The sequence below is a fragment of the Mixophyes fleayi genome, chromosome 1 (genome assembly GCF_038048845.1).
Source record: "Mixophyes fleayi isolate aMixFle1 chromosome 1, aMixFle1.hap1, whole genome shotgun sequence".
Lineage (NCBI taxonomy): Eukaryota > Metazoa > Chordata > Amphibia > Anura > Limnodynastidae > Mixophyes > Mixophyes fleayi.
The window spans coordinates 280195578-280217920 of record NC_134402.1 but is presented as its reverse complement, the minus strand read 5'-3'; the positions used below and the strand labels follow the sequence as shown (position 1 = coordinate 280217920).

At 43.7% G+C, this 22343-nt stretch overlaps 1 protein-coding gene across 1 annotated transcript in view; it reads left to right on the top strand.

Moving 5' to 3' along the window:
* The window catches only part of ECPAS (Ecm29 proteasome adaptor and scaffold), a 114243-nt gene that overhangs the window by 16179 nt on the left and 75721 nt on the right, over positions 1–22343 (top strand). Inside the window, exons 10-16 of the mRNA XM_075210942.1 lie at positions 4872–4957; positions 5700–5778; positions 5904–5953; positions 6041–6107; positions 15990–16112; positions 16449–16552; positions 17575–17698. Coding sequence (XP_075067043.1) covers positions 4872–4957; positions 5700–5778; positions 5904–5953; positions 6041–6107; positions 15990–16112; positions 16449–16552; positions 17575–17698 — 633 coding nt within the window. The remainder of the gene's footprint in view (positions 1–4871; positions 4958–5699; positions 5779–5903; positions 5954–6040; positions 6108–15989; positions 16113–16448; positions 16553–17574; positions 17699–22343) is intronic.

Genomic DNA, 22343 nt, shown 5'->3' with positions numbered 1-22343 from the left:
TTCAGAAAAGGAGGGGGGATCTTGGAATTCATCTGCAGGGGCCAGGAGATGCACTGAGTGGCGATTACTGCTTATAGAGAAGCAGTAAATCGCCCTTACAATCATTGCCATATTAAATGGAGCAAGTATAGGATGGGGAGAGCTAGGATAATAGAGCTCCCCTGCCTGCAGAGGAAAATTGCACTCTCCCAAGATGCCAAGATTTGCCCAGGAAAAGAGACATCAGCTCCTTCTGAGGGATAAGCAGAGCTGCTGACAGACTTAGCCTTCCCAGAGCTAAGCTGTCTGGAGCAGGAGAAGTACCAAAATCATTTTCTATGCTCACTTTAATATAGGTAGAGGTGTGTTAGAATAGTTATTCATGCAAATATATTAGTAGATAGAATATTACTTGCATAAATACTCTTGCTTTCACATATAGCCTTAACAGGGATACTATCTTTTGACTCCTGTCATTTATTAGTTAGTATCTTATGTCTATTTCTTGTGTGATTTCCTGTATTACATTTTATTGCTGTACTCTGTTACCTTAAAATGTCTGACAAGGGTAAAGTACCTCGTGCTAAATATTATACTTCAAGTGTAAAGTTAAATTACCCATTGAACAGCAGGACCTGGGGATGCTTTGTACTGACTGCGGTGGGGCTCCCATGATAGCCCATGCACAGAGATCCTTAGAAGAGGAGGGTGAGGTTTTAGAGGATTCTGACTCCGCACAGGTTACGGACTCAGAGGAGTCTCCCAGATATCAGGGGATTGATGACCTGGTCGTAGCAGTGCGTCAGGTACTGGGACTTCTAGACAGAGAAGACTAGATCTACACATCGTAGTCTATTTCAAAAGGTCAGAAGACGAGCGATCCGTTTTTCCTCCATCTGTGGAATTGAAAGAGATTGCAGAAGCATCCTGAAAACAACCTGACCGTAGTCTTGTTATTTCATTAAGGTTCCTGGCTTTATACCCGCTACAGGAAGATGATTTAATCCGTTGGGAACAGATCCAAAGGGCTGATACGCCAGTGGCACGCTTAGCTCGCCACACCACGCTCCCTATTCCAGGGACAGCATTTACCGACTGTAAGATAGAGGCTTTCTTAAAGTCCATCTACATGGCAGCAGGGTCATTCAGACCCATATTTTCATCAGCCTGGGTTGCCAGAGCTATGGAAACATGGGCTGACCAGTTGGCTACAGCTTTGCAAGATTCTGACTTGCTTCCTCTCCTTCACCCTAAGGAGGCTTCAGGGCACGTGTATGAAGCTGTCCAGAATGCAGCTTCCATTTCCTCCCCTGTTTCAGCAACAGCATTAGCGGCAAGGAGGGCCCTATGGCTGAGGTCATGGGATGCAGACACTGAATCTAAGAAGTCATTGGAGTCCCTCCCTTATTCCAGTGGAGTGTTATTTGGGCCCGAATTGGACCGCATAATTTCCCAGACCACAGGAGGCAAAAATACCTTCTTACCAGTCAATGTCCCAAAGCCTAGGACACTCAGGTTTGGACCATTTAGACAGCCCTTTCGTGGGGGCCCATCTGGCAGGGGCCAGACACTCAGGTCCAGACCATCTGGCACCAGAGGACACTCGCTCCGGGGTAGGAGTGGTAGGATGACTGCTTCTGTTCAGAGATCAGTGGGCAGAGTCCTCGGAGGACAGTTGGATTCGCAGTAGTATGACAAGAGGTTACATAATAGACCTTGTGGGCCCAGACCCTCGTTGTTTTTTTTGTTTGCAACCAGCTTGCCCTGCCACCCACAATGAAGACAGGCAATACTTCTCTGTGTTGCCTCTCTTCTTTCTGCAGGAGTTATCCGAGAAGTTCCGGAAGACCAAAAAGAGACAAGGGTTCTACTCCGGACCTCCTTTTTTTTTTTTTATCCAAAAGCCCGATGGCTCCTTCTGTCCCATCTTAAACCTAAAACACTTGAACCCTCACCTGCAGGTGGTCAGATTTCGAATGGAATGCCTGAGGTCAGTTATCAACGGACTGGAGGCAAACCAGTTTTATGGCGTCGATGGACATCCGACGCCTACCTCCACGTTCCTATCTGGAAGGCACATCAGGCTCTTCTCAGATTCACGGTAGATTCTTCTCATTATCGGTTCACTGCTCTCCTGTTCGGCCTTGCAACTGCAACAAGGGTGTTTACAAAAATGATGGCGCTGATGGCGGCTTATCTTCGTTCCAGGGGTGTGCAATAAGAGCCTTACCTGGACGATTTACTAATCAAGGCTGCTTTGGCTCACCTGATCGAGCAACATCTTCAGCTTACCATCAGGATCCTAGAGAGGCATGGGTGGCTCATAAATCGCCCCAAATCCCAGTTAACCCCTTGCCAGAGAATTAATTTTCTGGGACTGATAATGGATACCAACAATCAGAAAGTATTCCTTCCAGAGGACAAAATACGATCCCTGTGGGACTCGGCGATTCTAGTTTTTTTTCCTGCCGCAGACCGTCGGCCCACTTATGCATGCGCCTACTAGGAAAGATGGTGTCGACCTTCTAGACTCTCCCTTATGGGCGAATCCACTCTTGTTGCTTCCAATGGGACCTCCTAAATAATTGGTCAGGATCCCAAGTTAGAACGTCAATTGATTCACCTGTCACCCGAAACGGGACAATTCCTCAGATGGTGGATAGCCCAGGACAACTTGCTAGTCAGCAGGTCCTTTGCCCCATGGTCTTGGATCTTAGTATCCACAGACGCCAGCCTTTGGGGGCGGGGGGCTGTAGCTCTTCATCTGAGACTTCAGGGGCTCTGGTCCGCTCAGGAAATCTCTCTCCCCATCAACATACTGGAACTAAAAGCCATGTTAAAGGCCTTACAAGGTGCACAGTTCATCCTTCAGAGCCCACCTGTTCGTCTGCAGTCCGACAACGCCACGGCAGTGTCGTACGTCAACAGACAGGGAGGCACCAGGATTGCAAGAGCAATGGAGGTGACGATTCAGATTTTCCCCTTGGCCGAAAACCATGTCCCCATTTCCGCATTCTTTATTCCAGGCATCCAGAACTGGCATGCAGACTATCTAAGCCGGCATGCAATCCTGCCGGAGGAATGGTCTCTTCATCCGGAGGTTTTTCAGTCTCTGGTTGTCCGATGGGGGACCCCAGACCAAGACTTAATGGCGACTCGTCACAACCGAAAGGTCCTACAATTTTGCTTGAGTTCATGAGATCCCTTGGCAGTGACAGTAGATGTAATGACAATACCCTGGGACTTCAGGTTAGGATACCTATTCCCTGACATTTTCACGATTCCCTGCATCCTTCGGAGAGTCGAGCAGGACGGCCTGCCAGTCATTTTGGTGGCTCCAGCTTGGCTGCGGAGGGTCTGTTGTCCAGCAATACTGTTGATGGCGGTAGGTCCAGGTCTTCGGTTACCTCTTCGCGAAGACCTTCTACTTCAGGGACCATTCCTAAATCAGGACTTAACTCTGATGAATTTAATGGCATAACTGTTGAAGCCAACCTTTGGAAATCCAGAAGGTTCTTCACAAGTAGTGGATACTCTCCTTAAACCAGTCTCTGCTCGGATCTATCACCGTATCTGGCTTGCATACATTAGATGGTGTGAGAACCGGACCTGCCACTCGGATTCGTTCCGCCTCTCTAGGTTTCTTGCTCTTCTGCAGGATGGCCTGAATGGGGGTTTTCGCATAGGATCCTTTAAAAGTGCAAATTTCAGCTCTTTCAGTGTTTTTTCACCTTCGCCTAACAGACATATTGGATGTCAGGACCTTCTTACAGGGAGTCCTATATATCCAGCCTCCATGTGTTCCGGCCTACGGCACCCTGGGATCTTAATCTCGTCCTTAATATGCTTCAAGAATCTCCCTTCGAACTGTTGCAGGCTGCGGAGTTATGGTTCTTAACATGGAAAGTGTTTTTTCTACTTGCAATTGCCTTCGCCCGTAGTGTTTCCGAGCTTGGGGCGCTATCATGTTGAGAACCTTATCTGGTGTTTCAAGACAATAGGGCAGTTTCAGAACAGTTTCTTCTTTCCTGCCAAAAGTAGTTTCTGGTTTTCATGTAAAAAAAATAGTGGTTCTTGTGTTCACGTTCGATCCACAAGCTTCTGGAACAGGATCTATGGAATTTCTGGATGTAGTCAGAGCTCTCCGAATCTATGTCCATAGGACATCAAAGATTTGTCGCACAGATTCTTTATTTTATTTGACTTCTCAAAACGTGGTTGGCTGCCTCCAAGCAATCTATCACTAGATGGCTTACGTTGACTATTAGGCAGGCTTATATCAGTGCTAACCGACCCATGCCAATTGTATGGTTGCCCATTCTACCCGTTCTGTGGGGTCGTCTTGGGCAGCGCAAAATGGGGCCTCAGTGGACCAGTTATGCAGAGCAGCCACCTGGTCCTCGGTCCATACCTTTACAAAATTTTACCAATTCGATGTCTTTGCGTCAGCAGACGCCAGTTTTGGCCGTAATGCTCTACGTGCCGGGCTGTCAGAGTGGTCCCTCCCTTAAAACCGTTTACCCAATATAACAAATATGCATTTGTTGAAACGTGTATATTTACAAATTACACAATATTATGCACGTGAAATGGCTCTAAAAATGTAATTTTAATACTCTAAAGCAATCATTTCTTGTAGTTTAGCTTGATTATTATGTGCTTCACTTTCTTGTAACTGTGTGAGTGCTCTAGCTCACTGACAAACCTAACAGTCTCCAATATGTAAGTGAGACACTTCAGGAAGAAGCATAGTGATGTATTTCTTTGTGTTTGTGTCGGGCATCTCTAGATCAGGGTCAGGTCAAGGGTCAGATTTGATGAACTGCCAAAATCTTGATGTGAAAAACTAAAAATATTTTTTTTTTATTCCTATTTATTCTCCATTACTGCAGGTGGTTTACGATGGCCTGTTTGGTGGAAACACAAATGCCAAATTAAGATTGTTATCTCTGCAATTTGTGCACCATATCTGTACAACGTAAGTAACTGGCATATCTAAGATATTTTTTTTTCATACAAAGTGGAAAAAAAGTCAAATTACTACTTTAAAGGGAACGATGGAAGTCCAATTTTTTTTTTTTACATATCTGATTTAATGCACATTGGCATAATGCAAGGCTCATTAACTATTTAATGCAGTTTGCTGTGCAAACAACTAATTATAATGTCCTTGTTTGGGAAAAAAAAAAAATTAGATTGTGATCTTCGTTATTTGGAGATGAACATCTGTTTGTACACTATGTCCAAATAATTGCATTATTTGTGGTTTATAAATAGCCCTTAACGACTCCCATTGGTACATAGACATGCTGAAACATACACAAGAATACACACTATCGCTTACACAGAGGTATGTGAGACTGGTATGTGCCTGACCTGGAGTTGCTTTAATGCAACTGTCATTTATAAAACTGCACCCTTTATCTTTCCCTTGCTGTTACAAGAAGATGGTGAAAAGAATAAATAGCAGCAGTTTGGCTCTATAATAAGTTACTGCAGACCTCTTAAATTTATACTCTGTATACTTATGTGAGATGCACTGTTCATATGTCTGTAATTTACAGAAGGTTACAAAGAAACTAGTAAATAACTTAATAAATAAAATGCTTCAGAGTTTTATATATGTATTAATGTATTTTGTGCATTATGTTTTCTGTAGATACTATTTCCTAAACAGCAATAAACTTTTCTAACAATCTACATAAAATATTTCCTTACAGTTGTCCGGACACTAAAATAAAACCTCTAGGCCCAATGCTACTGAATGGGCTCACAAAGCTGATTAATGAATACAAAGAGGTAAGTATTCCCTTTGTGTGGAATAAATGCAACCTTTTAACATTTGTATACTTATATCATGTAGCACCCTTTGAAAATTAAATAAATACAGTAGTTTTAATTTTGTGACTTTTTTTATTTTACAGGATCCAAAGTTGCTCTCCATGGCATATTCTGCTGTTGGCAAGCTCTCCGGGTATGTAATCTACTCACTGACTAGAACACTGATTAGGAGACATTATTTTGGGAAATGACAGTGACCATTTCTTTTACTTCTATCTAGACGGATGCCTCAACTTTTCACAAAGGACCTTGCTTTAGTTCAGCAATTCTTTGAAGCCTTGCGGAAGGTAAGCAAATTGCAAATCAGTCATGAACTCCATCAAAGTCATAGGAAGCATATGATTTAGTTTAAAGTCAAAAGTTCCATCAAAATGTTGTTGTTTTTTCTATTTAATAAAATGTGTAAAGTGTAATTATTGAATACTCTTTCTCTAATTATTAAAATAGGCTTAATGACTTTTATTATGTTACAATTGGTATTCTCTTTAAGTTGTAGTGGTGTATCTGCAGATGTCATTGTTTCAGTAGGACAATAATTTTGTTGATGGCAAGACATTTTCCTATAACATATATAATTAACTTTTTCTTACTAATGGATTGTTTATAAATTTCACTTATGCTTCTGAAAAGAAAATCTGTGATGTCACTAGGACATCCCGTAAGTGATGGCCAGTGTAAGGTAAAGGCAGATTAGGCTTGAATACAGAGCTCCTATGCCAGTCTGCACTTATTGAGCCACACTCATTCTCTTGCTAGTTACTGTTAAGCATATGTGACCAATTGCGGTTCTTTCAGGGTCCTGGTGGACACTTCTGAATGAAAAATTAGAACCATATAAAACTATATCATATATTTTATACAAGTACACATATTTGGTATTGCTCTACTCACAAATAAACTAACTAAATAAAGATCGGGAAAAATGAATGGTGTTTACCCATTTTTGTGTATGCAGTTTGTCAACTTTTTATCTGTAAAATTGGCTTGGTCATTGACGTATAGAATACTTCAGTTCAGAAACTCTTAATTTCTCTTTCATCCAGTTTGGGGGACACTACTACCATGGGTTGTGGAGGGGAGCACGGAGTTGGCACCTAGCTAGTTAACTTTAGTCACTGCTGACAGACCCCTCCCCTCTACAATCCCCCCGCCTCTTTCTCTCAGTTTTTTCTCAGTGCCCAAGGAGTTGGGCTGCCTTTTTTATGCTAGTATTTTATGGATTTTATTTGATTTTTATTTGATTTTAACTTAATTTTTCTTTATCAAACTTTTACTTTGTTACAGGACTTTTATTTTGGAAGCAGATCTGGGAGTGTGTTCTACCATAGAAAACACACTCCCACAACAACAGCACGGACACTGCTCTGTCAGATGAGAGCCGAAGGCTCTCGCTTGCAGAGTTTTATAGTGTCCAAATTAGAGTGACAAGCGGTCTCTATGGACCGCTGTCACTCTTACAGCCTCCCCAATAACCGGCGCTTCCACTGCGGCATAGAGCGCCGGTTATCGGATAATCAGCTGGGCGCCATCTTTTTATTTTACAGCGGAGCCCGGGCTAATCACTGAAGGAAGAAGGGGGCAGACCAAGATCCCCCTCAGACATAGGAGGGAGCATCGGGGTCCCACCGCTGCAGAAGACCTCGAATTTTAGAGGTCTTCATTACTCTGCTGGACTTGGATTCCTTATTTAAAAAAAAAAAAAAAGGACAGATCAAATGGGAAGAGTCTGAGCTAGAACTATATAGAGCTCCCCTGCTCTTCAGAATACTTAGCACATTCTGGTCTTCTGAAAAATCAACTGAAGCCCAGGAAAAGAAACATCACGGTGGACCAGACACCAGGACACTGCTGTTGGACTTCTCTTCTGTGTTTGGCCCTTTTGGCTAAGTATCTCTAATTTTATTAAGCATTTATAAAACTGTATTTGTTTGCTTACAAAGTGGGGCTAGTAGGGTTAATATTGTTGTACTCTTTACTTGCCAAAATCACATTGTTTATTTAAAAGTACAAGTGCAACTTTTGTTATAGATTAGTTGATTACTTGTTCTTTACTCTGTCTCTCTCTTCTCTTCTCTCTCATCTGCTGTGCTTGGTGATTCTTTCCTTTGTAAAATGTCAGATAAAGTTAAAGGTCTTATGGCAAAATATTTTATCTGTTCTAGATGTCAGATTAATTTACCACTGTGGGCAGAAGGACCCGTTGGCTCTTTGCTCTGGCTGCGAGGGTGGACCCCCCCTATGCGCAAACCCAGCAGACTCTAGCCCCTCTGTTGGAGGAACTGGCCTGGGTAGCTTCTCTGACAGTCAGTTTCCTCTTTAGCCCAGCTTCTCACTAAATCTACTCAGTTATTGACAAGCTCGGCAGCTCTTCCTTCTGTATTGGAAAATGCCGCTACGTCTTGCGGGGCCCTGCTGTGGCTGTTTGTACTGGAATGGCTGTAGCAGGTCCTTCTTCTTTGATAACAGATCAGTCCACTGTCTCAGCAGAACCAGCAGGGTCCTCGTCATTAATAAAAGGTTTAGACAGGCTAAACCAATTACTTGAATCCCCTCACATTCGGAGGGTTTTCCTAAAGGAGAGACAAATTTTGATCCTGATCAGCTTCAGGTATCTGATCAGGAAGAAACCGCCAGATATGAGGGCATTGATGATTTGGTATTAGCGGTGAGGCAGGCCTTGGGCCTCCCAGAGACAGGATCCTAGTCCTATAGACAGAAGTTTCTTTAAGAAAGCCATAAGAAAGGTTATTCAATTTCCTCCCTCGGTGGAATTGAGAGATATTACTGAGGGAGCTTGGAAACTACCTGATGAAAAGTTTTCTATTTCGAAAATATTCTCCTCCTTATATCCATTACAGGAAGAGGATCTGGCTCGTTGGGAAGGAATCCCTAAGGTGGATACTCCTGTAGCCCGTTTAGCCCGCCACACTACCCTGCCGGTCCCGGGCACTGCAGCTCTGCAGGACCCCACTGACCACAGAATTAAATCTCAACTAAAGTCTATATTTGTAGCAGCGGATTCTTCCTTTAGACCCACATTTGCTTCGGCTTGGGTCACTAGAGCAATGGAAGCATTGGCAGAGCAGCTGGGGGAGGCCTTGTTGAATTCAGAATTTCTTCCCCTGGTTTTACATTTGAAACAGGCATCTGGGTATCTTTATGAGGCAGCTCAGAACACAACGTCTGTGTCTTCCTCTATTCAGGCTTCATCAATTTCAGCAAGAAGAACCTTATGGCTGAAATCCTGAGAGGCGGATTCGGAATCTAAGAAATCCCTAGAAACCATTCCTTTTTAAGCATTAGGTTTGTTCGGGCTGGAATTAGACAGTTTCATTTCTCAGGCAACGGGTGGCATAAGCACCTTTTTGCCAGTGAATGTGTGCAGAGCCCATCCCCCGCATTCAGCTCCTTTAGGCAGTCCTTTCGGGGGACCTCCTTTCCTAGGGCCCAGTCATCCAGGGGCAGACAACCAGATTCTAGAGGCTTCTCAGTCAGAGATGGATCCTCTTTCTCGGCTAGACGTCGGGCCTCCAAGGTTCAGGAGAAGCCTGCATCCTGACTGTTGTTCTACCCGCCAGGAGGTGGCGATAGTGGGGAGGCGCCCGTCTTTAGAACAGTGGACAGCGTCTTCTCAGGATCCTTGGATTCGGGGCATTATATCGAGGGGGTACATGATAAATCTCTTGGGTCCTGTTCCACATCGTTTCTTTGTAACCTCGAGTTCCACAAACAAGACAGGCAATACAGAATTGGGTCGCTTCTGGATTTCAGGGTCCCAGAAATCCAGAAGTGGAAAGGTTTTTATTCAAATCTTTTTCTTGTCTAGAAGCCGGACGGTTCCTTTCGACCCATCTTAAATCTAAAGAACCTAAATGTGCACTTAAAAGTGGACAAATTTCCCTGAGGTCAGTAATAAACGGATTGAAAAGAAATCAGTTTATGGCTTCCATAGACATAAAGGACGCATACCTCAACATTCCTATCTGGAACAGTCATCAGTCTCTCATGAGATTCTCGGTGGGGGGCCTCTCGCTATCAGTTTCGGGCTCTTCCCTTCGACCTCTCCACGGCTCCAAGGGTTTTTTCACAAAGATCATGTCGGTAGTGGCAGCTTGTCTTCACTCAAGGGGAGTTCAGGTTGTGCCTTACTTAGATGATCTTCTCATAAAATCCGCCTCAGAGGTTTGCTTGCAACAGCACTCACCATAGCTTTTCTCGAGAGCCATGTGGGGCTAATAAACTTAAAGAAATCCCAGGTGGTTCCGCGTCAACGCATGATCTTCCTGAGACTCATCATTGGTACCAAACAACAGAAGGTGTTTCTGCCAGAAGAGAAAATATCAGGTCGGTTCAGAGGATAACATCTCAGGTCTTGTTCTCTACCAGTCCTTCTATACATGGCCTCCTTCGAGACGAACCCATTCGGTCGTGCTCATTCCCGGTGGTTTCAGTGGGACCTCTTGCCAAAATCCCACCTACATTTGGATCGCCAGAAGAGCTCTCTCTCTCCGGATGCGAGAAATTCGCTTCGGTTGTGACTGATTCCGGATCACATGTCGGTGGGCAGGTCTTTTGCTCCATGGTCATGGATCATAATCGCCACAGACGCCAGCCTGAAAGATTGGGGGTGCTGTAGCCTTTCATCTCTGGCTCCAGGGTCTTTGGCAGTCCAGGAGTCCTCCCTATCCATCAACACATTAGAGTTGAAGGCAATCCTTTTGGCTCTTCGGGGGGCCCAAACCCTTCTTCAGGGTCATCCAGTCAGAGTTCAGTCTGACAATGCCACTGCTGTGGTATATGTCAACAGACAAGCAGCAACGAGAAGTGCAGCTACAATGCGGGTATCAGCTCAGATATTCGTTTGGCTAGAACAATATGTTCCAGCAATTTCGGCAGTTTTCATTCCAGGAATAAAGAACTGGGAAGCCGATTATCTCAGTCGCAATGCAATGAGGCCAGGGAAGTGGTCTCTCTATCCGGAAGTCTTTCAGTCTCTGGCTCAGAGGTGGGGTCTACCAGATATAGATCTCATGGCCTCAAGACACAACAGAAAGGTTCTTAGGTTTTGCGCAAGGGCAAGAGACCCCTTGGCAGTAACAGCGGACGTAATGACCATGTCATGGGACTTCAGGTTGGGATATCTGTTCCCTCCCCAATTCCCATGATTTCTCGGGTTCTCAGACGAGTGAGGCAGGGCGGTCTCCCGCTAATTCTGATACCACCTGCATGGCCGCGGCGAGTGTGATACGCAGACATAATCTCTATGGCGGTAGGGCGAGAGGTTCGTCTTCTGCAAAGACAGGTTCTTCTCCTTCAGGGTCCTTTTCATCACCAGGATTTACCTCGGCTGAATTTAACGGCATGGCTGTTGTAGCCAGCCTCTGGAGGGCAAGGGGATTCTTCCCCAGTGTTGTGAACCCTCTACAGCAAGCTCGTAAGCCTGCTTCGTATAATGTGTTTGCGTCTCCGGATGCTAATTTTGCCCGTAGTGCTCTACGGGCCGGGCTTTCAGAGTGGTCCCACCCTTAGGGGGATGCTTTAGAACGTCCCCATGGTAGCAGTGTCCCCCAGACTGGATGAAAGAGAAAAGAGGATTTTTGTACTTACGTTAAATCCGTTTCTCTGATTCCGTCTGGGGGACACTGCGATCCCTCCCTTCTGCTTTTCTTCTGTGTGATCTTAGTTGATTGGCCTTTTCTCCTTGGGGCTTTTTAATTAACTGAGAGGAAGAGGCGGGGAGATTGTAGAGGGGAGGGGTCTGTCAGCAGTGACTAAAGTTAACTAGCTAGGTGCCAACTCCATGCTCCCCTCCACAACCCATGGTAGCAGTGTCCCCCAGACAGAATCAGAGAAACGGATTTAAAGTAAGTACAAAAATACTATTTTTTTCTATGTTTAGTAATTAGCTGATAACGTTGTTTGTAAACTAGGCAGCCTGCATCAGCTAGTTGAATGAATGCAATAAATCTGGCAGCAGGGGCCGCCAGTCCCTTCACTAGGCCCGATCTCAAACTACATCCATTTCCAGTTTGACAACAAATGTAGGCAAAATATGAATGGATTTTGAGTTTCCCTCAACTCTTGATTTATTTTCAGCATTGTGTGTGTTTGACCTCACATGTAGGGTGATAGTCGTACTTTTGTCTGATATTCCACAACATGTCCTGTATACAGTAAGAGGTGTGATATGACAACTGTGGAAGACTCTTGTAAAGAAACAGTAGACCTTCAGTTTAGCCAAACCAATAAAACAGTGTAACTCTAACCTGGCACAATCCATCTATTTATTTTAATTCTTTATTTTGGGTGGTTCAATAGGTGTTAGTTACAATACAAGAATAGCAAAGAGTGTAGGTAGACCATTTTATAACCTTGTCATGTACAAGAAGACAAAGAGCAAAATAAACAGGTGTGATCACAAACAAGACATTGTTTTATGGGGAAAAGGTGTGGAGATGGTAAGGGTAGTGAATACAGGACTAGAAGAGTAGGAGTATCATCTTCACATCATCTTGTACTACCATTTATTTCAAGTGGTTTTGCTCAGAAATATTGAATTTAACCATCCTTGATCTACATCAAATATGAAATGGATAATCCTCCAATATTTGCTGTACTTAACAGGGCCCAAGCACTGAATGCAGCCAGAACCTTTGTTGATCACTTTCAGCTCTGCTCTGGTCTTTCCACCAATCAGCAGCCAGTTTACATTTGCAGCACAGTGTTGGACTTATCCTGCTGTAGGGGGATTGAAACAGCACTAAATGTGATCTGGGGAGGCCCTGGCTATCGGTCAGTGCCGTGACTCTAAAGTAAATTGTGGTGGTCCCCACAAAAAATACACTAATAGGAAAACGAGAGAATTGTGGAAACCCCTTTTTAAAAGCATGGAATATTACAATCCTTTTAATGACTGTATGTCTTTTTAACCAGACTGATTCTCCCTGCTCCAGATTCAAGGATTAAATATACAGGGGCACCGTACACTACAAAGGTTACTTAGTACTAAAGAAAGGAAAAAATCATGTGCTTGATATATTTATTCTCCAGATACTGGATGGTAGCATTCACTATTCAACAGCTATGGTAGCTATATATGCATGGGCTGTGTTTGTGTTTATGTGTGTGTGTATGGGGCTTGATTGAATCGTTATGATATGATCTGTATACATGTCTAGTTCAAGCTTGCTTTCAGTGAAATGGCCTAGACAATATGTAGACATTTTGATGTCTAACAAAGTATTAAATGTAGTAACTTCATGCATGAAAGTGCCTGTTTCTCAATGTTTATAGAATATGGCATGAGCCTTCTTTAAAGGATACTTTAACATGCTAGCAGCAAGTATTGCCACACCTAACAAAGTAATACAGCATTAAGAAATGTAATTGGGTATATTGAAATAGCACATTTTGTTACTGACCTATAACCTGATTCTACATATGAGGGATTAGGGTGATGTACATGTGCAAATGGCTAGTAACCCAAAACAACCAATCAGAGATGATCTGTCACCTTAATAGGGCAAGTTATAAAAACAATTGATTGCTTGGTAGGGGTTACTGTGCATGTGCTATTTGTTAGCAAGTTACCCCAATGGACTTTTTGTTGTACTAGTAATAATAATGGAAACAAATTCAATGTTTTGTACTTAAATTCCTGAAATGCCTAAACATAGCTGTCAACTGGCCTTGTATTAAAGTAAGTTTTCTTATATTGCAGTAGGAAGTTTCTTGTGTGGTGTCTATTGTGAAACCTGAAAAGGGCAAATAAAAGTGAAATTTGCTTGACTGAAAACACTTCACACTCAGACACTAGGTTATTATCATTATAGTGAGCTGTGAAACTGCAGCTTCACAGTTTGCTTTGTGCATGTAAATATCCTGTTCTTGCCTCATGGAAAAATCTTGTGCTGGAAACGCATGGCTTGGGCCAAACCTGTCACTTGGTCCAGAGCACCTAACTCTGGATCAGTTTATAAATTTGCCACGCATCTAGGTGGCCCAATTGACTGGTATTAGACCATTTGTTGTTGAAGCTTAATAATTGGATCTCTTTCAACTTAACAGGTGCCCATTAGTGCAGTCAGAAGACAAGCGTGCACACACAGGAAGCTAGTGGTGTTCTTGCCACTGTGTTTAGCCAACATGCATCCATCAAGCATCTGATCGATTTCTATTGTATTTGGGCTTCAGGTTAACTTTTGGCAAGAGATCCCATGATAGAAGGTTGTTGTTCTGCTACACCCAGTGCGTAAATGCAGAGCATTGTTTAAGTGGTATTACGTGTTGTTTCAGCACACTTCAAGTCACAGTCTCGAGAAGGGACAGCCCAGTTGATCAGCCTGTCTATAGGCATAACCTGTCTCCTGTATTGCTTATTTGAGGTGGACCCACACTTTTGTCCACATGCGTAATTGTACTGTTTAATTTTCATGTCTTAGATTGTACACATTGCTGGACCAGTGACAGGCATTTTTGCCAGTGCAAATTAAATTGACTAGTATTGATGCTTAAACTGTGGAGGTAATTTCCAAAGGATACTGCAAAAATCAACTGACACTAATTAAAATGCAGTTTCTCCACCCCTTTATCTTATTTTGATAATAATGCCCTACATAATAACTTGTTTCTGCACTGCTCCATAAACTACACAATACTTGTTTTGCCCACCTCCACTTCTTTGCTAAAACAAGATTCTGCTTCTCACATACTGATATCTTTGCACAGAAAACATTTTTCATTTGATAAATAACCTCTACTGTGTTCTATGGGTATTACCATTAAGGGTGTGCACATTCGGCTGTCAAAGATGATGGACAATGGCTTGGTTTGGAGCCCTTCCAAGTTTTTTTGCCATTTGGTTTGGTTTTGATAGTATGTGTTTTTAACACGTTGTGAATAGGTTTGTGTTTAATCATAAGGATTATTGTCTGTTTTATCTGTTTCTCTTTCCTACCATTGGGGGACACTGCAAGACATTGGGGTATAGTAGTTGGGACTAGGAGTCTAGGCACTTATCAAACATGTTTGTTACCCACACTCCTCCCCTACTATACCCCTCCTCTCCAGCTTTGTGCTAAGTGCCTAGGAGATATGTCACTTTTGTATAGGCTCCTGCCTATACTTTAGTTAGTTTTTGTGTTTTTATTTTATTTTATTCCTTTCCTTCTCGGGTGCAGTGCAGGGACCTCAAAAACCGACCCTGTCGGCTTCCTTCACTCTGGGTCCCTTCCAGCCCACTCACCCCTTGCACAGATGCTGGCATTCTGCCCCTAGACAGAACGAGCTTAAAGCGTCCTTACATTTTTAGCCTGCCATATCGGCAGGACATGACTAAAGGATCACAGGTCAGGTGGGAGTGAAGCAGTTAATAGCCTCTCCTCCCGCCTCGACTGAATTGCCGGCGTCTCCCCTTAAGCAACGAGCAGGGGGCAGATGTATGGGGGCGTAGATATGGTTTAGTTTGTATTAAATATTGTTCCAGAATAACCGTTGTACACAACATATAGGTGGCCAAGGGACAGTTCTTAATGAGTTAAAAAAAAACGTTCTAATCTGTTACCCAAATCTACTTTCTAACATGGGTTTTTGGCAATACCATTTAAACTGGAAAGGTTGCTATGTAAACCAGTGGATAGCCAGCCAGTGCCTCTAGTTAAGGAATACACCTTGAAGCACTGGAATTAGGCAGATAGTATGGACGTGCAGGGAGGTTGGACATTTTTACCCAGATATACCACAAGGTTATAGTGGCATTTATCTCTAGGGGATAAAACCCTGTAGCTCTACCCATGGTACAGGATTTTTTTACATATACATGTGTGAAGGTTGTAAGATGACAAAGTTTTTCAGGTATAGTGTTTCTGTCTTTAAGTAAGTTTGGGATGATTTTGCATTCTTACTCTGAATATTGAGTTAATTGCATGTGTAATTATGTGACATTGAGAGGGTTTGGAGTGAACTGTAAACGACAAAAGAGAAATCACATTTGTGTGAAGTTCCTCTCATTCTACTAACTTGTTGTGATTGTAGTCATGTTCCTTACCATTAGTATAATGTAATTTTGCTATTTTGTTCAGACTGTTGCTACATTTTAATTATTGTGCATGCAGTTGTGAATACATTTTAATTGATCTAAAACACCAACTAGTCTTGTTTACCATTTCCAGGAAGATATGGATGTCAGGCTTTCTATCCAGGAGGCCTTGTCTATGATGGTCGGGGCCTACACAAACTTAGAAGGTGCTCAGTTGACTCTCATGGAAGCTCTTGTGGGTTCTTACTTGGTGAAGGTATGATCAAAATTACAATCTTCTAGAGTAAGGCACTCTAGAGGGACTTTAATTTGTAGGATTACAATAGCGTATTATACAAACAATAAATCTTGTCCTGTAAATGTGTAGTATCTTGGATATTCAGCTGATTAATTCGCTAGTTATTTCATTAATTTGTGTTTAAAGAAGGCCTGTATTGGCCCTAGATGCAAAGATGTGAGGACGAAGGACCGTTTAGAGTCTTTGACCTTATTGAAAACTTTTTTTTGGGGGGGAGGGAAGGGGGGCTGGGCTGGGTTTGCTTTTATGACACCTTAGATGGGCAATAATCACTGTGTCATGTTTTCTTTGCAGCCAGAAGTCCAGGTTCGACAAATAGCGGTGAAATTTGCAAGCAACGTCTTTGCTCCTGACCATATCCCTTCAAGATATTTGCTTTTGCTTTCAGCCGGAGATCCGTAAGATTGCAATGCTTTATTTTGGATTACATGTGTTTATTATATAAGCAGCATTTTATTGAAATTTGAAAATACTGAGAGTTTTGTTGTACCTACATTCATCAGTTATGATATGTGAGCATTGTAGCTATAAGGCCTTCGTGTATACGTTATATGTATTTAATCTAAAATAAAAAATATGAAGTCATACCTTTCATTTTTTGAGGCATGTAAAAACTTCCCTCCTGTCTCCTTACCCGTTCTTCTGCTCCGTGTCTATTGCATCTGCCTGCCTGGAGTTTCTGAAGTATTGGTACTTTTGTTTATTGTTCTGTACTGTTATACCCTGTATAGTCTACTGTTTGTACTATGTGCGGCGCTGCGGAAACCTTGTGGCGCCTAACAAATAAATGATGATAATAATAATAACAATGAAAATGAAAATAGCAGATTAAGCATAGCATTTTCAAATGTTTGCTGTAAATGATAACAAAAAAGGAATTTGGTTAAGAGCATTTGGACCAAATCTAAAAGCACTGAGCGCGATTTGCAGGTTATAACAGAGTTGTCAAAAGCCCCAAACACTGATAATACTTTAATTGCCACAAAGATTTTACTCCATGAGTGACCCAAAGGAATTAAATTTACAAGGACTCAAATTGTAGCTGCCGAATCTAACGGCAAAGCCTGTCAGCCCAATTGGTGAACAAGAGGGGTCGTGACTAGATTAGATAATATTATAGATTCCTATTGGAAACAAGGCAATTAACAGATTAGTGAAACTGTATAGGTTACAAGATTATTGACAGATCACAAGAACAGTATGTAAATTTCTGTGCTCTGAACAACCTAGGATTCCTATATAACACACTGTTACTAAGGGGCATCATTTAATAGAAAAACCATTGGGTGGACCAATTGCATTTGTGTGGAATAATTTTAAATCTTTATACTTTAAAGATGTACTATTATGAACGAATGTTGCAATGTCCAAGAAACAATAAATAATGTAATTTCATGATCTGATCTCTATCTGTGTTAAGGCGAGAAGAGGTACACGGAGAAGCACAGAGGGCCTTGAGGATTGTTTCTTCGAGCAATGAAAAAGATGGTCCTCCTCCAAAACTTCCCCCATTCCCAGTAATGGTCAGCCATATCCTAGAAAAGGTACAAAGTCGGCCTGCATTGCAGATGAGTGTATGTTGGTAGCTTAAGTGTTCTTTACCGTTGATCTTTATGGAGACGCTCTCACTGTGGCAGCTTGTCCAACAACTGGTGTTTTAATATTATTCCTCTTTCCTACTATTGGGGGACATTGCGAGACATTGGGTATAGTAGGTGGGACTAGGAGTTTAGGCACTTATCAACTTCTTTGTTCCTCACACTCCTCCCCTACTAGGCCCCTCCTTTCCACCTCAGACCTCCGTTTTTACTAAGTGCCTAGGAGATAGGTCACTTTGGTATAGGCTCCTGCCTATACTTTAATTAGATTTAGATTTTCATGATTTTATTTTACTTTCCTTTACAGATGCAGCGCAGGGATCGAACTCAAGACCCATAGGAGTGAATAGCCTGTTGGCTTTCTTTACTCTGGGTCCCTGCTGAGGAGGGAGCAGCAGACTGTATAGCTCACTCACCCCGCGCACCATTGCCTGCAGCCTGTCCTTCCCCTAGAGTAACGAGCAATAGGGGGACATAATGTAAGTCTGCCATAGAGGCAGCATTTATTTAAGAGGCACCATGTCTTTGTGCGCATAATAGGACGGCCGTACAGACGGCCGCAGCCATGTATTGCTAGTCAGGCAGGAGTGAAGCAGTATCTGCCTCTCCTTCCATCCCGACGGACATGCCGGCATGCCCCCCTGCCCCCCTCCCCACTAGACAACGAGCAGCCAGGGCACAGCGCAGCGATCGCACTCATTAGGAGGTGATTTGCTCGCTATTGGCACATGCAGCCTGGGCACAATAGATTCTGCGGTTGGTGCACACACAGCCGACAGCCATACATAGTATGCGCTGTTTGGTGATTCATGGAGGTGGCCATGCTAGCGGATGGACTGAGGATGGAACTTCCTCCCCTGTGCGGGTTTGGTGTACATAAAGGAAGTTACCAGTATACAACCTGGGTAATTTTCCAGACACACAGGTTTATATAAAAAGAAAAAAAAGAGATTTATTTCTATATTTATCCTGTGTAGTTTTTCTAACATTGCAATAGGTCTGAAAAGGGACCTGTATTCTTCTATTGTGATTTGTGAATTTTATGGACAATTCTAAATAATTCTGAAAAAAGGTACTTCCAGGGGTAAGAGAACCGCTGGTACGTCTGCACTGCTTTATATATGTGCCACAAAAATATCTAAATTTATTCTGTCGTAAGAAACCTGGTATGTCCATATATACAGATTTATTCTGTTACACCTGTCCTACCATTGTATTATGTCTAAAAGGGCAGCTTCAGGGGTAAGACACCCGCTGCTTCGTCTGTACTGCATTATATATGTTAAAGAATGAATGAGATTCAGTCTTATTCTGTGACACTTTGCTTATACTTCATTCAGACTCGCTGGTACGTCTAAACTGCATTATATCTGTGCCAATTATATATATATATTTTTTTTTAAATGTTTATTTTGGAGAATCAAAATGATACAAACAAAGAAGCAACAAAAAATCAACAGTGGTATTAATACAGTGTATGTCCACAATGTAAAATATATAATAAAAAAAAAAAAACCCCCAAAAAAAAACCAACAACAAAAGAATAGAGATAAGACAATAGCACCATTATGTCAGTATCGTTTGACTCCGAATTTTGTATAAGAAGTGAGGGAGAGGGTAGGAAGGAGGGAGGGAAATAGAGACAGCGTGGCTTGAGCCGTGAGAAGAGAAAGGGAAAAAAGTAAAAAAAAGAAATTGAACGGAGGGCTTATGTTTTTTAAGGGATAAGACAGGGAGAGTCGCTGATAGTTAAAAGGGAGAGCAAAAGTTGAAAAAGGATAACTAAGGAGACCAAATTTTGTTAAAGGATTTGGAGGAGTTGTTAAGAATGCTGTATATGCCAAACTCTGTTGATTATAGCCAATTATATTTTTATATCATCTTTTAAACAGCTTAGGTATGCAAACAAGTGCTCCCACCTCTGTGTCAGCAGCTCTGGAGAAGCCAGTCTGGGCAATAATCACGTACAGCATTAATGACCCAACTCACTAAGGCAGTGGTTCCCAAACTTTTGCAATTCGCGGCACCCTTAGAGTCTCCATAATTTTTTAAGGCACCCCTCCAAAATAATTACAGAGCAGTCCTGTTTTAGAAGTAGTTGGGTCAAAAAATTGTAATAAGTATTTAGGTCAGGACAGAAATGCTTATTTAGTTGTATGCAAAAATGCCCCCTCTGCATCCAGACACTCTGCCCCCACTGCATGCTGCTCTCTCTCACGCTGTCCCCCCTCCTCTGCCCTCTGTCACGCTGTCCCCCCTCCTCTGCCCTCTGTCACGCTGTCCCCCCTCCTCTGCCCTCTGTCACGCTGTCCCCCCTCCTCTGCCCTCTGTCACGCTGTCCCCCCTCCTCTGCCCTCTGTCACGCTGTCCCCCCTCCTCTGCCCTCTGTCACGCTGTCCCCCCTCCTCTGCCCTCTGTCACGCTGTCCCCCCTCCTCTGCCCTCTGTCACACTGTCCCAGCTCCTTTGCCCTCTGTCCCAGCTCCTTTGCCCTCTGTCCCAGCTCCTTTGCCCTCTGTCCCAGCTCCTTTGCCCTCTGTCCCAGCTCCTTTGCCCTCTGTCCCAGCTCCTTTGCCCTCTGTCCCAGCTCCTTTGCCCTCTGTCACGCTGTCCCAGCTCCTCTGCCCTCTGTCACGCTGTCCCAGCTCCTCTGCCCTCTGTCACGCTGTCCCAGCTCCTCTGCCCTCTGTCACGCTGTCCCAGCTCCTCTGCCCTCTGTCACGCTGTCCCCCCTCCTCTGCCCTCTGTCACGCTGCCCCCGCTCCTCTGCCCCCTGTCACGCTGCCCCAGCTCCTCTGCCCCCTGTCACGCTGCCCTAGCTCCTCTGTCCCCCTCCTGTCACGCTGTCCCCCACCTCTGCCCTCTCTGCCGCGTGCCAGCCATAAAACAAACAAACACACACCTACCAATCCGCCAGGCGCCGGGACCCAGCATCCTCCTTTCTCACGCAGCCTGTCACTGATATGACTGCGTGAGTGAGGATGATGCTGGGTCCCGGCACCCGGCGGATTGGTAAGTGTTTGTTTGTTTTTTTTATGGCTGGCGCGCGGCACCCAGTTTGGGAACCGTCGCACTAAGGTGATGTTAGGGTCTGAAAAGGTACTTGTCGCAGGCACATTTTCCCACACAAAAAGCGGCTATTGCTCTGTCCCGATCTGATTCCACCCAGACTTAGACACATTTGCTCACCATCTCACAGCATAATTTTGTTTTTTTTCCTCAGAGTGGTTCACAGTCATGATCAGGATATGGCCCATTTCTCAACAGAGGATGGCTAGTTGCATCTTTATTTACAGACAAAAACATTGTTAACTCTGAAAATTCCACATCCACTCTCAGGATTGATATTCTCAGCTTAAGCATCAGACACACTTTAACCCTCGCGGACTTGAGTTTGCGGAACCAACCGCACCTTCTCAAAAGCTGGGCAGGGTGTCTGACCTTTGGTAAAAAGCCAAATAACAAATTATTAGACTGGGCAGATTTTCATCTTTTTCCTCTCCTGGCAGAGAAAATAGTTAGATGGGAAGGAACATCTAGGATTGACAACCCTGTGACTCATATCCCTACGCAGTGCAGAGGCACATGGAAGGTTTTCTCTGACTGGAAGTGTAACCTGGCTTCCACTCAGCTTAACGAACAGGTCGGAGCAGTTAGCCAGAGGTATTCTGAAGGACGTTCCAAGTGCGGAGTGTCTCACTTTTGCAGAATTAGTGTATTCTCAAGGGACCACTGGGGGTAAGAGTACATCTCTTCCCGTCAGCTCCACTAGGCCTTGTCAAGAACGGACTTAAACCCTTTGTTCCTTTTCTTTCCCGGGGTCGGGGTGCCCCATCAAGTAGTCTCTTCTTGGCTCCCATAGGAGCATATAGTACCTGCACAGGTGCAGTTAGGTGAGGGTCCTATATACCTGGTGGTATTCCTGGAGGTTTGGGTATTTTATTCCAACCTCTTCCTGGCCCACAGGCGGATCCTTTTCCTTCCATTTAAGCTGGCAGTCCCACAACAGGCAGGCCTGTATTCTCTTGTTTCAGATGTAGTCGCTGCGCACAGTCATTCGGAAAGGGGGCCCCGGTGCCGCTTTGGCTGTACAGAAATTTCAGTTCCGACTCAGGGCTCCGTCATCTCTCTCTCACAGATAGATCTCCATCCGAGTCCTGGAAGCACACGTCTGGGTGCAGAAACTACATAGGGTCCCCACTCAATCTGCCACAACAGATACATTTATTAAACCTCAGATTCTATACTGGGTCCCACAGGGTCTTCCTACTGCAGGAAAGAACCCTCTTATTTCATCGCAGGAAAAGGATGCTCCTGGCACGGAGAGAAGTTTTCTCTTCTCAGTTGCATGGTGCTTCTGGAATACAGGGTACCAACATTGGGGGTAGAAATGTTCCACACTCGACATCTCCAGAGGGAAATTCTCCGGAAAGGAGCTGGTTCCCCAGTTATTGGACTCACAGATCATCACTCTGTCTGGTCAGTCGTTCACCAGGTCCTGCTCCCCGCTCCTGACAGGTTCTAGTCTGATACATGGAGATGGATTAATAAGATTCTTATGGTTCCAGGGTCTTTTGGGTCCTCCCAAGAAG